At 41.1% G+C, this 16,593-nt stretch overlaps 1 protein-coding gene across 8 annotated transcripts in view; it reads right to left on the reverse strand.

The window, feature by feature from the left end:
- Positions 1 to 16,593, reverse strand: part of EYS (eyes shut homolog) — a 537,363-nt gene that overhangs the window by 205,317 nt on the left and 315,453 nt on the right. For all 8 annotated transcript variants that reach the window (XM_081187035.1, XM_081187037.1, XM_081187041.1 and 5 more), the window contains one exon: positions 5,017 to 5,129. In XM_081187035.1, the coding sequence (XP_081043161.1) occupies positions 5,017 to 5,129 (113 nt within the window). The remainder of the gene's footprint in view (positions 1 to 5,016; positions 5,130 to 16,593) is intronic.

Raw genomic sequence — 16,593 nt, forward strand, 5'->3', positions numbered from 1 at the left:
AGGCCGCCTTTGAGGCCAACTTGCCTCATCCTCTCACAGTTTTGGGTCCCAAGGGGAGCGATGCAGGAAAGCCTCCCTTATCACCTCCAGGGTGAGGCTGTGGTTGGGAGAAGAAGAAATTGTCTTCCTTTATCCCAGCAAGGTCTGGCTGCCCTTATAGCTGCAGGCATTTCCCCTGAAATTTAGTTATAGCATGTGCTGTCTCTTGAGCAGAACTGTTTTAAAGAAGGAAAGCAAACAGTTCTCAAAAGGTTAATGAACTCCCATATCAAGTTTGTTTTCAAAAGCTCACTAAATTCTGCACACGCCTTAGCTTTCCTTTTGGTATTTTGAAATCCAAACAGATCTAGTTATAGAAATGGCAGAACATCTTTGAGTAAATTCCAAACTGCTTAAATATTCATAAGTTTAAAATATACTCACAAACCTGTGCCTTAAAAAGGGGGTTTCGTGAAAGTGGACTTGCTTTCATTCATATTAAAAGAATGATTAGATAGCTGGAGCTCATCACAGTGTTGGGGAAACTTGTTAGAGGAATCACAGGCAGAAGATAAGGTTGGTGTGATTGTGGGATAAGTTTGCACAAAGTTTTGTAGGAATAGTGTGGAATGTTTTTTTAAAAAGAACTCATTTTTTTAATAATAAAAAAACAACCATTGCACACTATTCCCTCCCGACATACTAAAATGTTTTTACGAGCTAACACAGATTTGGTATTGCATTCTGAAATACCGCTATAGAAAGCTTTTGTTCTATATAGGCCATTGATCACAAGTAAAGAAAGAAAGAACAAATGAAGTAAAGCTTCAGTTCTCTCAATTCACATGTTACAAGCAGCGGCAACAGAGTAGAGGCACAAGAGAATCAATGCTTCTTTTGTAGTGTGCAAAGCAGCAAAGAGGAACTTGAGTATCTCTATCGTGGACAGATGCCTAGGCTGTCAGTGTGGAGGGACTGACCTCTCTGTGGGCCTACCTTGGCCACAACATCTGAATTGTTTGGCAGGATATAAGAATTTGTCAGCTGCAAAAACCCAAGCGTTTGTTAGAAACTGTAAATGAAATATTCTTTGTTTTCATGTCTTCCTGGGGAGTCCTATGGATGTGCCATCATCCTGGACAGCTCTCAAAATAAGAGTTGACACGGAGCTAAGTTAGTTACACATGAGTCCTACGGAAATGGATGAAAAAGATGACTAACTTGCTTGGTAGTGGCCAGATGAGAAGTGGCACAAAACTGGAAGTGGGTGGACAACTCCTCTGTTTTCTTTTGTTTTTTGTTTAAAGGTACACTAGGGTTTGGCTGTTGGTGCTTTGATGATAAACCTGCCCAAGAATGCAAGAAGCCTATGGGGTAACTCCCGACAGATAAATTTATCAAAATGTGGCATCCATTTATCTGCTGTGCCACTGAGGGAGGAGTGGAAAGATACTCACCCCAATCACAATTTGTCTTTTTGGAGGGACATCTTCTTGCCAACTTCCCTGCCAGGGTAAAATTCAATGGGATGCTGTATTACAATAATGTATTCATCCCTTTGCATGCTTATGGGGACGGTGTAGTTGTTTATTCATTTTATTATTCTCTATTTCTTTAAAATCTTCTATTAAAAAAAGAGTTTACATACCTAGTCATCTGTAGGCAATGTTTAAGCAGATGTGTGAAACGGTTATTCAAGTGATTGTACCCCGCCAGAATGCCCATTAGGGAGCAGTTGTTTGAAAGTAGCCCCAAATGTCCATCTATCTATCTATCCATACATGGGGAAGTCTTCTCCTTGCTATGTGAGGATGTGGAAAGATTCTTATGAGCAACCCCTCATGTCCATACTGAAGTGGTGCTAGTCACATGAAAAACTACTCTATAGCCACCCTGGGCATTTGAATCAGCTCCCAAGCACAAATATGATTTAGTTGGGCCCATTTCAGTAGGTCAACTTTTGAGTACAGCTTAGTTGAATGCCACACAAAGTGTTGAGAAAATCTTCACTAGTTAAATTATTTAATGCTAATACAGTAGTTAAAAAACACACACAGAAACACTACTACAAAAACAGAACCACACTTCTTCTTTTTTTGAAAGAACAAACTAACTATTATAGACTTCCAGAGGCTTCCAGAATGTAAATTACATGTCTCTATTCCATTAAATCTGAAAATGTCATTTTAATTTTTTGTTTATCTATCTATTGCAGGCTAAAAGTCATACACGACTGCAAAAGCCAACAACCACATCCAGCTTCCATTCCATCTCAACCAAGAATTAACACCATAATACAAGATGCTTGCTTGCATAGGTTTAAACCCACAAAAGACAGTTAATGTTGAATCAGGCAGACCCAATTTCACTGGTGATAAAGTTGGCACCATAAAAGGAGAGGATATTAGAATTGAGGAGTATAAAAGGCCTCGCCTGCTGAATGCTGAGCAACATTCCTCTTGGTATTTTTCTTTTTCTTTAAATAAATAAATTGCTGACACTTCTGAAACAGTTTTAGAATTTCCATTAAACTATCCAAGGTCTCAACAGAGTTGAGCTTGGGGGGGGGGGTTGCCACCTAGTACATTCGAGGCAATATGACAGTACTTGATGAAATGTCTTTCTTAAAAATAAAATAATGACCATACGATAGAAAATGTATCGCAATGCAATACAAGAAGAAGACTGTGTTGTAAGACAAGGTTCAGAGAACACAATGTATCTATACCACACACACACACACACACACACACACACACACATATTATGAATAATAAAATGACTGCAAAGATAACGACATTAAATTTTGCCTTATGTCATAAGCACATAAAAGTTACTTGACAATTGCATGGCATTGTACTGGGAGAGAAATTTAGCGAGTGTTACTTCTACATTGGGACGCGGGTGGCGCTGTGGGTAAAACCTCAGTGCCTAGGACTTGCCGATCGTATGGTCGGCGGTTCGAATCCCCACGGCGGGGTGAGCTCCCATCGTTCGGTCCCAGCTCCTGCCCACCTAGCAGTTCGAAAGCACCCCTAAGTGCAAGTAGATAAATAGGTACCGCTTTATAGTGGGAAGGTAAACAGCGTTTCCGTGTACTGCGCTGGTGCTGGCTCGCCAGAGCAGCCTCGTCACGCTGGCCACGTGACCCGGAAGTGTCTGCGGACAGCGCTGGCTACCGGCTTCTTAAGCGAGATGAGCACGCAACCCCAGAGTCGGTTATGACTGGCCCGTACGGGCAGGCGTACCTTTACCTTTACCTTTACTTCTACATTATGTTCTATTTATTTTTGTTTACTGTTAGACACCAAACTTTACAATAAGTAAAGGCCCATGTGTACATTTCCAGAACTGAAAACCAGGAGAATGTCAAAACCTCCATCAGGCCACAGATGCATGGCTGGTGAGCAACGCTTAGCTTTGGTAGTACAGAAGTTGTTCAGGCCTAAGATATGTGCCAAGTGGACTGGGTGAGAATTGCAACCAGTTCACATATCATACTTGACAATGTTCAAACGAACTATGAACAGTTTGAAAGCATGTCAGACTTTGAATGCCTTTCATGTGTTTCATCTTATTATAGACACGTTGACATTGCTACTTTAGATCTTTGATGCTGCCCAGCTTTATCAAATTCAGATACCAAAGCTTGCTCAATGTCTGTGTAGACCCACTAATTTATTTTCAGAGTGGCAGTCCACTTCTGGCAGAGTGTTGGAAGCCCGTTGCAGGTTCTATCCCTTTCAGACTGAGCAGGTAACAGCAACCGCAGCAGGTTAGGTGGGCTGGCAAGGGTGGGAAAAACATTGGAATGATGGTGTGTGTAACCACACATGCATCTGCATATACTACCACTGCTAACCTGGTTCATTCCTCACCTTCGCAACCACCCTGCCCTGCCCCATCACTGGGCTGTCCTGCAATGGGATTGTGGGTGAGCCTGGTACCAATGTACAATCTACTGGTATTGGGATTGCAATTTCATAATAAAAACTCCAAGGCCTGTGCTGTTGCTTGTGAAGAGCCACACTTAAGGAGTGAGCAAAGTTTGCTTTTTTATTTTCATAATTGCTTACAAAATACCACGTAATCCGGTATTTCATGCCCCCATTGAAGTGAGTGCAAACTGAGTGAAAGTCCACGAGTGTTCATGGGATTGCGATGGCCTGGACCATATTATTTTTGAAATAATCATTTCAAAAAACTTCTTTTGTAATGACAAATCCTGCTACATTAAGCCCTAATTATGCAAGCAATCTCCTTTCCTGACACACATTTATCATAGGTCTGTAGTAAAAATTATGTAAACCAAAACACACAATGAAATTCTCAAAAACAAGTTATGAAATCTTAAAAAACAGCATCAAAATTACAAAAGAGAATGAGTTGCAAAATGGGCTTGGCTGAATAATTTGAAGGAAACAAGTGAAGCGATATGACATCATGAATTACACACTGGGTGTTACAAGTTTACCTTTTGCATGAGAGATAATAAATAGGTTTGGATAGCAAACATGGTCCAGCTAATTTTCATCCACAAAGCCGTGTTAGAAGGAAGCTTTCATGAAAGGATCTTCTGTACTGCTCCACTTCCAGATGACTACCCTACTAAATAGCTAGCAACAAAAATACTCTCTGCCTCCCAATATTATTTTTTAATGTTTGGTGGCCTCGTTTACATACAACACCAGTTTTCCTGCCTTTCACACACATTGATGGAAATTCTAATACAGTGAGGAGAAACCCATTATGTATACCTCTTTCCCCCCCACCTTGATTTTTATCTTGCATTCTGTTGTTCACTAACCCCAGAATATGTAAGCTGTCAGGCTTAATTGGACTATTCTGCACCCCACCACCACCCTTTGCTCCCACATATAGAAGAGGAGAAAAGGTATATCAAGAGAAATGCACACATACTTCCCCCCAACTACATGTATTTTAGACCAGTCTGAAAATGAGAAACTGTATCTCAAGCTACAACAGTCTTAGAGAATCAGTTGCTCTTGATTGGAAAAGATACAGAATGTGATTTACCTGCAACTGTCAATATTGTTTTTGTTCACAGCATTAGCAAAGGTGAAGGGTCCCAAGTTATTGATTTCTGTAACTTCTATACAGCCGGTAAAATTGTAGGTGGGTTCAGTCATCTAAAAAAGAAAGTGGAAAAATCAAGAGTTGGGCATCTCTCAGTGTTGGAATGCAAGGCAGACTCATTTCTGAAACCACACACTTCCCTGCGGTGTGGAGTTTGGCCTGATTGATGATATAACCTGAACTGGAATCAGATTATACAGCTATTTATTTACTTACAATCATGTTAATGACCCAAGGAAAGATGGTTTCTAATATGACCAATCAGTGTTGAACATGTTTTCTCTGTACAAATGCAGAATCAAGATTATTAGGGACCATCTTAACCAGTTCTGTTTCTTTTGTCTTCTCCTCACAAACACAGAGAGTTGGTCTGTTGGTAATCATGAACCCGTTTCGACCTGAGACTTCTGTATGGTTTATTTAGCAACGTTAACAACCATATAGTGTCAGTATTCCGCAACGTTCCCAGACTTCAATCTTTTGAGAAGTAGAATAACTGGTCCCAATATAAGCAAGGGCCACTTATGCAATAAAAATGGTGCTCCATGCATAGTTTTCCCTTCTTAGTATGATCTAGGTTTGCAAGTGAATATTCTAATGGAGATGTGGGGCTGGTAGGAACACCACTCAGCACTCAAAATATTCCTGAACCACACACAATGCACCAGACCCCCCCTTTAGTAAATTTATAAACTATTGCTCAATAAAAGATCTCCAAGCAGTCCAATTATGCATAAAACATGACTAAAATATGCAGACCAGTCAAAAGCAAATGTGCATCAAACCATAATTAAAACCAATAATATTTTAAACAAATCCTATGTCTGGATCGGCGTACTGAAACAGAAAATAAATGAAATAAAACAAAATAGTGAAGGTGCCTGCTTAATGTCAATAGGCAGGGAGATGTAGAGTGCAGGTGCTGCCACACTCTTCACAAATGTAGAAGAAAAAATATGTGGCATGCTCTGCAGATTGAAGTGAATGAGCAGGCAAGGAATGGGTAAGGCAATCCCTTTAGTAAACTGATCCCAGGATGGTTGGTGATATCAGCTTATAGGAACACCACTATCCCTGGAAGGTGATCAGCACCAGCAAAGCACAGGCACTGTCTTTTTGGTAGAGATATTTGTGCATAACAGCATCTATGCAACCTACCAATGTGAGTGACAGTCTCTGGACCAGGGTCAAAAATTATTCTTAAATTTTAACACAGAGAGACAGGCTTCACCTTATATTGTAATCCGATCAGAGGTGTAATGTTGACACGGACCTTGCGAGAAATTATTCATTGATTCCTGACGCAAATAAAGCTGCCAAATGATTTATCACTCCCTGTGATATAACTGGGTTTCTTCGAGAAGTTCTGCCTTAACCTTCTGTGTGGCTTTATGAATTTTTTTGACCGTCCTTGTTTCGACATCACACAAGTGCTAATATTTAAAATCAAATCCTTGTTTTTGTTAGCCTAAGAAGGAAAACAATAGCTGCTGATAAAACAGTCAAAGGTCAAAAGCTGCATCATTACAGCCTTTATATCAGCTGCTGTCTTCATCGGAGCTCTTTTCAGCATTGCTAATGTCAAGTTAGTGTGGGCAAAACCATCACCATAGCAACCTGAAATCTATATTGCACACTGACGTGCAAATTAACAATGCAGTTTGGGAATATAAAAAAGCGGGGAGGGGGAGGAAAAGTAATCTGCATTCTCTTGAAAATTGTATTTTTAGTGAATATTTTATGTTATATCATGACTGCCAGAAGACAGAAATCCGCCAACTGAGTCCCTGGTCACTTCCTCTGGATTTGTGATCAGTCTATTTCAGACATAATGTTCTTCCTCTCAGATAAAAATAAAATAATTATGAGACTTGCCTTCTTGCCCTGAGCACCACTGTCTCACAAGCATCCCTGTCAAACAACACCCACCCACATGGTGAGCGCTAGGCTAAATGAACTGCAGAACAAACACATATTTCAGAAGATGTTTATGAATAAGGCCAGCTAATATGAGGGAGGGGGGGAATAGAGTGGATGCTTTTTTACCTCCTGGGGGAAAGATAGCTACGGAAGTGCCATAGGAGTGTTATACAGCCCACAGAAACAGAGAATTGTAAAACTGGAAGGGACAATGAGGATCATCTAATCCATCCCCTTGCAATGCAAGCTGTCCCATGTGGGAATTGAACCTGCAACCTTGGTGTTATTAGCACCACACTCTAACCAACTGAGCTAAGGACTTCATCAGTGCTTTTATGGAAGGTTGTTAGTGGTGTACATGGACATACAGAAGTACAGTGGTGCCCCGCAAGACGAATGCCTCGCAAGACGAAAAACTCGCTAGACGAAAGGGTTTTTCGGTTTTGCGTTGCTTCGCTAGACGAATTTCCCTATGGGCTTGCTTCGCAAGATGAAAACGTCTTGTGCTTTTTTAAAAAGCCACCTAAATATTAGGAAGAACTTCCTGACAGTAAGAGCTGTTCGACAGTGGAATTTGCTGCCAAGGAGTGTGGTGGAGTCTCCTTCTTTGGAGGTCTTTAAGCAGAGGCTTGACATCCATATGTCAGGAGTGCTCTGATGGTGTTTCCTGCTTGGCAGGGGGTTGGACTCGATGGCCCTTGTGGTCTCTGCCAACTCTATGATTCTATGAAGAGGCGCAGTTGCGACGGACCGTGCTTCGCAAGACGAAAAACATCGCAAGACGAAAAGACTCGCGGAACGAATTATTTTCGTCTTGCGAGGCACCACTGTACTTATTCCATTGAAAGCTTTCAGAATCAGTGTTAATAATTTATCATCCAAGATGCTCTCTCTCTCACCCATAAAAAGGTGGCCAGATAAGTCACATTTCATTCCAAAATGCATACACATACAATACATATGATTAGTCGTTGTCACTATGTTTTCATTCTCAAGTTATTTAAAGTTTTGTTTAAAGTTTTGTCAGCTGGCACATGAACGTATGAATGATTGCCACCAGAATACATTGCCTTCGAGGTGACAGGAAACCCTCTCTTAACTGGTATCCATACCAGTAGCACAACTTCTTTTAACCCAGCCAAATATAAAAGACAATGTAATTCTCCCCCATATTCACAGTACTGACTCTGCTCTAACTTTGGAGTGCATAAAATGGCAGGGGCCACTATCAGCACCCTTGCACCATATTCTAACTTCTCAACAGCCGGTTCCTAAGAGCCACATCTTAAGATTTTTGTCTTATGTTTAAAAGAAAGCAAAGCAAAGCACTCTAGCTTTGTTTCTTCCTTGATTTAGAAAACCATCTTATCTGGTGGTGGTGCAAGGAAAAGCATGCTTGAGCATGTTACTCAAGTATATATTGCTGGCACTAAGACAAAAAAATGCACTCAGCATCTTTTTTCACCAGAAATAAAAAGGAAAATGGATCCCTTATTAAATGGATCTCACTTTTGAGCAGGCATGCATGCATAGGACTGGGTGCATATGTTTCAAGAGGGTAGTGATTAATCTATGAACACTTCTCTTTTGCTGCAAGCCTGATACTTGTGAGGGACATTTTTTCATCTCTCCAGTCATCAAGACATAGCCCTGTCTGAAGCACATTGCAGTATTCTAATCATGGGCCAAGGCATGAATAACCAATGGCAGTCTACCTCCAAAGCAAATAATGATGTGCAGCTCTTACCAGACAGCACAAACGAAGTGTGTACACACCTTGATACAGTCACAACTTGGTATTTCACACACAGCAACATATCTGAAAAGTTCCCAAGGCTGTGTATGTGAACGACTGACTTATTAATGTCATGCTGTGAGAACATTCATGCTAAAGGCTTTGGAAGTGTGGAATAAATCCTCCCTTTTAAAACTGCACTTTAGGGCAACGCTCAAGATCATGTAAAGCCGATTTGTGCACATTTATCACAGCCTTATTCACATAATTAGGGTAGATAAAGCATGTGAAAGTGTAACCAAGTATCTTGTGATACAATTTTGAGAAGGTGCCTGTGTTAAGTGATGGCTTCAACTACATAAGAAGGTGTCAATTATTCCAATTTAATTTAATCTACAGTACAGAGATGCTGAAAAGGTACATTCTCAAACAAAAAAAGTATCTGGAGCAGTCTTTAGAGAACAATGCTAATCAGCATGTCACTACAATTCCTTAAAGATACTAACACATTAATGGTTGTCCTCTTTCAAATGTGTTTTTAGGTCTCTTCCTCCTTAACCCACTACTCACTCAGTATGTGGTTTCTGTTGACCAGCCTACTTTAAGTCTTGCTGATGTTCCTACATCCTGCTTTTTCTCATTCCTTGGGCAGATGGGTTGTAGGCCTCAAAACGGATCACATGTAATGTCTTTTCCTTTGGAGATTGTGCTAATGTTTTTGTGCTAACTCTGGGCTTCCTTCAGGTCTTCTCTCTTTCCAAATCCTGGTTGGGAGCCAGGTACTTCTTTTTTCCAAAATTTAAGTACATTGCTATTAGTACAGCCACTCAGAGTCTCTAGGGCAACCTAGTCAGAAGGGTATGGTAGAATTATGATTATGATTTGCAACATGTATTTGCAGTAGCTTATGAACCTTTCCTACCTATAGTCTAATAAACTGCCAGATCCTGGCTGACGTGGAGGAGAGACAGGGAATGTTCAGGTGTTTAGGGACACAATAAGTTTTTAGTCCAGCTTTTGTGAGGGTGGGTAAGTTGTCGGTTTGGCTGAGAGGAAAAACTCACACAATGACAGACTGGGAACTGGGAAGAGGGTCCGAGATATGGGGAAACCCAACAACTATTGGACAACCTTTTACATTTGTTCCTGGGAATAATACAGTCATACAGAATCCATTCCAGAGATCCGTTTGACTTTAATGTTTGAGGTTTCCATCGATAGAGTGGGGAAGGAAGCAATTTTTGCCAACGGTCCCTGCAACCTTCTGGTGTGAGTATCTGCCTCTGTTTGAAAACCAAATTGTTTGAAAATCAAATTGCGGCTTGTGATTGGCTGCAGGAAGTATTAAATCATTAACTGTGATGTAATAAAATATATGAATGCAACAATTTATTTTACCATAAATGATTAAAAAATATACTACCCTTGTTACTCTGTCTGCCATCCCATAATCCTCCTTGTTTACTTATTTCTTTAAGACCTGAGCTAACTACCAAACCTTCTTTATCCAGTCTTTACAGGCAAGAGTCTTTGCGTTCCTCCAGTTTCCCCCCAAAGATAAAGGTTGTTGCTGTTAATAGATTAAATTCCAGTGGGTAATGGGCCTGGATAAAAAGGTTTTAATGGAATTCTTTTTCAGTCAAAGGGTAGCCAATGTGCTGCCCTCCAGTTGTAGACTGCAACTCCCATCAGCATAAGCTAATGATCAATGATCATGGGAGCTGTACTTCCCACCATCTGAAGGGCAAGATTGGCTAACCCTGCATGGGGATTGGTTTTGCTGTGAATCTGTACAATCCACCCTTCCCAAAACAATGCGTAAACCAAAAGACACCAATCTTTGAAATGTACCCTTATCTGAAGTTAGTGATGTGGTTCTCTGACCCCAATAAATAAAATACGTAGATTAGAAGGAAGTGCAGATTAAAACACACATATTAGTGAACATCACATACAAAAATGCATTATATCAGGGAAATTTCTTTGCAAAGATATGTGTAGAGGGAGGAAGAAATGCACATGAAAAGTGATGTGCAAATGTGGCTTACTGAAGACTGAAAAAAATGAAAAGGGGTAGTTGGGGCTGGCAATATATACTCAAAAATCACTCTCTTTGCTTTGAATTCAGATCCTCCAGGTCAAAATCCAGCACTCTTTCTACTGCAGCACAGCACACTGCCTCTTCTCCTTATGTGAATGCCTAATGAAAGTATTGTTTCCCTTGTACTCCTTTATAAATTCTGCATTTTTTTCAAAAAAATGGCTGTCATGTAAAAAATAATGGCTATAGTGCTCCCCTTTAGAAATGATTCTCAGCTCCATATTACTTTAGAAAAGAAGAGTTACAGATCGCCTCAGGTACCTAGCCCAAACACCCAATTGCCCCTGCATTTGTAAAGTATGAAGCAATTAAAACCCTGTTGAGTAAAATACTGCAATGAAACCCTTACCGCAAAGATTACGTTTGGACAGTGGCAATCAGAATGATTTCTGGTCAGCAGGGGGACTCGGCAGGTTTTTTTGCCTCAAGCCTGGGGTTTGAAAGCAGCAGCAGCCTGACTTCTTCCTTATTTAAACCTGTTAAGAATTGTTTTCAGAAACACTCGCTAGATGTCTCTACACAAGTTAAATGCAGTCACTGACAGAGAGTGCCCAGTGCTGGGATTCCTGTCAACCAGAAGCAGGTGACAGGCACAGCTCACACTGGGGAAAGTCTAGCTTGCAGCCAGTGACTCTATTCTGGGTTTCAAGCACCATTTTCATTTAGGTAAAATTTCTTATTCGTTCTGACAGCTCTTGGCCAGGATTTTCCATGCAGGGTGCTGGACACTTGTTTTTCCAAATCCAGAGATCATTTTGCCATAGAATCAGAGATTTTCTGCAGCTGATCCTTATCCTGCTTTGCAGCAACACAACAAATTTGGCATTTGCCACCATCTGTTTATATATACTTGTTTATATATAAGCACAATCCTACTACCACCATCCATGACAAGTCAATGGCTGGGAGTACAGTATGAGTAAGATTCCTTCCCATTGGTCTCTGCTGGCAGGGAGAAGCATTACTGGTGGGGGTAGCTCTGTTTCACCTGAGGACTGGAGCTATGCCCAGGCAGGTGGTAAGCTCCCACCTGCTCTTCAATACAGAAATGCCCCAAACAGGGTGTTTCGGAGGAAAGGTGGCAGCAGGACACTGTAACTTTTGAGCCAAAGTCCCTTGGATCCAAAGAGATGGCTGTTTTGGGGAGGAGGGGAAGGCTCTGGTATGCCAGCTTGGAGTTGGCAAAGGAAAGAAAGAAAGAAAGAAAGAAAGAGAGAGAGAGAGAGAGAGAGAGAGAGAGAGAGAGAGAGAGAGAATGAGACCAGATTCCCACACTTTCCATCCTGGCTGGCAAAGCTGGCACAAGCTGGCAGGTTTTTGTGTACAGCAATCTCATTGCCACTTCAGACCTTTCAAGGCCCAGTATAAGATTGTTCCATTAACCAACTAATTCTGTAGGCCATTGTTGGGGAACCTGTGGCCTTCCAGATGTTGTACTACAGCTCCCATTATCCCTAACCATTGGCTAAGCTGGATAGAATCCACAAACATCTGGAGGGTCACAGGTTTCACATCCCTTCTGTAGGCTATTCTACTCATAGGCTTCAATCCTAACCCTACCTACTTGAGAGTAAGCCCCACTGTGCATAGGGTTTCTGAGCAGGTATGTATAGGATTCCATTGCTTAAAAAAAAAAAAGATTGACATACATTAGTTTCTCTTTTTCTAACACTGAATCACTGATCTTGATAGGATTTGTTCATTCCCCCATCCCATGAATAATCACCTCTTTCTTAGATGTCCAATTAGCTAACAGTTGTGTGCCATTTTACTGCAGTGCCTTTTGCCAGCTCTTTAGGAAGGAAGAACCCTGGAAATATTTTGATTCATTACAACATTTATTGCATTCATTATGTGCTTGTCCCGCAGCTGCTTGCATCAAACAAAGTCATCTCCCACACAGCAAACTGTAGGAATACAGCTAACAAATATCACCTGAAAGAGTTTGTGTTTGCGCCAGCATGGATACCAAAATTGGCTGGTGGGGGCCGCGGCAGTTGCGGGGGGTGGATGGGGGAGAAGGTACCGTAGGTTGAATCACTATTAATTTCCTGTGCCTGTATTGATTGTGAAATAAAAATCCAAAATGAATCTCTGCTACAGCATGTAATTCTGGTTTGTCCACTGATGTTCTGCAGTGGTCATCTTCAACGCACTATGGACTGTCCCCTGGGAGTTCTGTTTAGGGCACAACCTCCAATGTAAAGCAGCTACCCAGGGCGGATTAAAAGGGCAGTTGTTGGGAAAATAGAAAGAATTGCATTCCTCATTGTGACCTTATAAACAAATGACATTTAAACACTTAAAAAAAATTCTTTGTGTCCATAAATAGCATGAACATTTACTTTAAAGTCATTTGACCATTTGATTTTTAAATGGTCTAATTCTGCATGATCTCTGGTGACTGACAGCAGCTAACTAGGGTTTCAGGTAATGAAAGCTTCTTACCTAAGAGACTGGTAGATTGAAGTTGGAAACTTTTTGTGTGCTCTGCCACTGAACTATTGCCCTCAGCTTTGAAGTGCGTATCTCGCACTACTGTCAAGCTCTAAAGAAATGAGCAGCAGAAGTTGGCCATGGGCAGCACTGGTTGTCTAGAGCCAGCCACAATCCCCTTCCAACCAATTCCCACAGTAATTTTGCACAATGAGTTGCATACTAAAAAACAAACAAAGCTGTAGTGACATTTCTGGCTCCCAGCTGAAAGTGACCATACGTGGGTCAGAAACATTATGAAGAATTGTGCATATAGTCATGTTCAACTGAGAACAAGTTGCTACAGTGTTGGTGACTTATGGACCGAACCAGCATGTGATTGTTTCTGCAATATACATCGTGAAATTGGCATCGTATCATGGAGGTGGTGAAGAACCCAGGGCAATGTGCTTTTATGTTACATCTCTCTTAACCCTGAGAGGGCAACCTAGAACACCCTAATCCCCCCCCCCATATGACTGTACACTGCAGGGCAGCCTTAACTAGCCTGGCACCTTCCAGACTCCTAGAACCATAGAATTATAGAGCTGGAAGGCACACCAGGGGCCATTTAGTTCAGTACCCCACAAGCAATTCGCAATCCTGGATGTTCTGGTCATTGTGTCATGGTTACTTCCTCAACATACAGATAAGGGAATTTCAAACTGTGTTCAGGGGAACTCTGGGGCTGCTGGGAATTGCAGTCCAAAACATTTGGAGGGTTTCAGGTGGGTCAAGCTTTTGGTAGGAGGAAATAGAGGAAGTAGAGGACAAGCTGCTCACCATTATTGATCTTATTGAGGAATCCCTGAAAAGATCTCAAGGTACCCCAGTGTTCCCTGGAGCAGAGTTTGAAAACCTCTCTCCTACCCAACCGAGGAAGCCACCAAAATAACCAGCAATAACATGGCTGGAAATAGCCTCAATCTCTCTTCATTGTCACAAAAGGCAAAACAAAACCACACACAGAAACAAAAATGTCTACATTCATACATCCATACTGATTAATTAAATGAAGGAGAATTTGAGTGAGTTCAGGGCTATGCCCATTTCTGTCCAGCTTCATTTCTTCCAGCCACTCTCACTTTGATTGCTTAATCCAAAGTGATTTCCAGAAATGAAAGACACAAGTTATGGAATAATTTTCGATTGACTACTCTGCCTACATTTTAAAAAGCTGTCTGAAGTGCAGCGAAGAGTTGATGACTGCCAAAGATCCTTCCAAATGATTTCTCTTCTATTACTTAATTTCAGCATTCTAAGAAGCCATCTGATATCTTACTGGTCTAGTTTACTTTGATGTAAGCGTATTCCTTTGAAATGAGTCTGGACCTCTTCAATGTACATGCAAATTGCTGCAGTTCTGGCTATGTCCTAAGCACAGATACTTCAACTGACTGAATTCCACTGAAATCAGTGGGACTGATTTCCACATAATGGGAATCTGGAGTTGCTCAGCAAAACTACAAGGCTCCTGTCTCAATTTTTTCAGGTGCTGGGGGAAGGCTGAAAAGGAAACTGATTGAAATATGGCAGAAGGTTGGAAATCGTTTAGGGTGTGTGGCAACATTTGCAATCAGGAGAAAGATGGTAACTTCAAGACCCGTTTTTGGGTTCTACAACTTTAAGCCAGACTTGGACTGGACAGCTTTTCAAATAGAGGACTGTCCTCTGTAAAGTGTGCCACATGACATCCTTACTGCTACTATCACAACTTAAAAGCATTATCTGGCATGGAACCAGCGGTCTCTGGCTTTGTGGGTCATTTTAGATGATGGTTCCAAGATGTGGTCTTGGGCTGTCAATAATTTGGAAGATATCTTTGTGATCTGCTCAAGCTATGCAGGAAACAGCTTGCTAATGCCCCTTAGCTCAGAGGAACTGTGAAGCTGGAAGGCTCCCCACTCCTAGTAATCACAACTTCTGTTGTACTCAGGTTCTGATGGTGGGCTTCTCATGGGCATGTGGTTGGCCTTTGTGGTGGGCCTTTGACCTGATCCAACCAGCTCTTCTTACCTCTGGTATCTTAAGCAATTTTTATTACTTTTGCCTGGCAACACATCCTCAAACTATTTAACAACCTTTGATTCCACCCCCTTTAAATGTATGTACATGAACACACATTCAATATTCTGTGGGTGCAAATGAACAGACACAAAGAGAAATGTTCTTTTGAATACCAGCTTAAAGCATGCAATGTCTTATTTCTGAATTCTGAAATTCCAGTGCAGCACCTTCAAGCTAACTAAAGTACCATTAATTGTTTAATTAGGTTTCATTCTGGTGCAGAGAATGTAAAATAGCTGCACCTGAAGGAAGATTAAAGGTTGTTGTCAAATACTCACACTAACAGTTGATTGCATTAATAGCGTTATTTGTGCTGCTGTAATTGCTGCAGTAATTTATATGTCTAGGCTTCTTATTATTACAGCACAGAAGATGTTAACTGTCGTTATTTCATACCCTTCCACTCCTCGGCACAATTAAACTTTGTAATGAAACCAAACACGTAATCTTTCATAAGAAAAGAAAACTCAGGTGCTGCAATAGTAATTTTCTGTTGAAAGTGAGGGGGTAAGATGATATGAGAAACATGTGATGCTAAAGGTAGTGTGGATGTTTGCCTTCTAGTCAAGCTAGAAATTATTGCTGTTGCACAACTCATTTCATCACCAAGCTATATTAAAACATCTTCAGGTATTTTCAATATCACTGTGAGGTGTGTGTGGGGGGGTAGTGTTTCTTCTCCCCATTTTACAGACCAGGAAACTAAGCTGCAGATAATTTACATTTTTTACCAACAGAGAAGCTTAGTGTAATAATGAAAGGTGCAGCAAATATATGGCATTCTGATACAGTATTAACCAGAAGCCATGTCTCCTATCCTCTATGGCTCCATTCCCACAGGATTAGAACCGCTCACCCTGTTGCCTCTCCCCATATTATTTGTTGCTAGACACATTTGCACATATTTCTTTCTATCTCAACTCCATGCTCTACCTTTAACAAGAATGAGGATTCGCAAACCTAAGGTGGAAAAGGTGGCAAGCACATTGCTCTGCCAGCCTGGAGAGGGCGCAGTGATCGTGCCTATAGCATGCCCAATGACATAACACGAATAAATTTTAATAAGTCTCCCCCAGAAAAAGAAACACAACAAACCAGATCTCTGGCATCATAACTTGTGGTCAATTTTTTTGAGACCACCATAACTGCAGGCCACCACAAGCTTAAGTCAGCTTCTGCAGAACAGAAGTAACATTCCCATGCATGAAATGAAACTCAC

This window comes from Podarcis bocagei (assembly GCF_964188305.1).
Source record: "Podarcis bocagei genome assembly, chromosome: 3".
In the NCBI taxonomy this organism is placed as follows: Eukaryota; Metazoa; Chordata; class Lepidosauria; order Squamata; family Lacertidae; genus Podarcis; species Podarcis bocagei.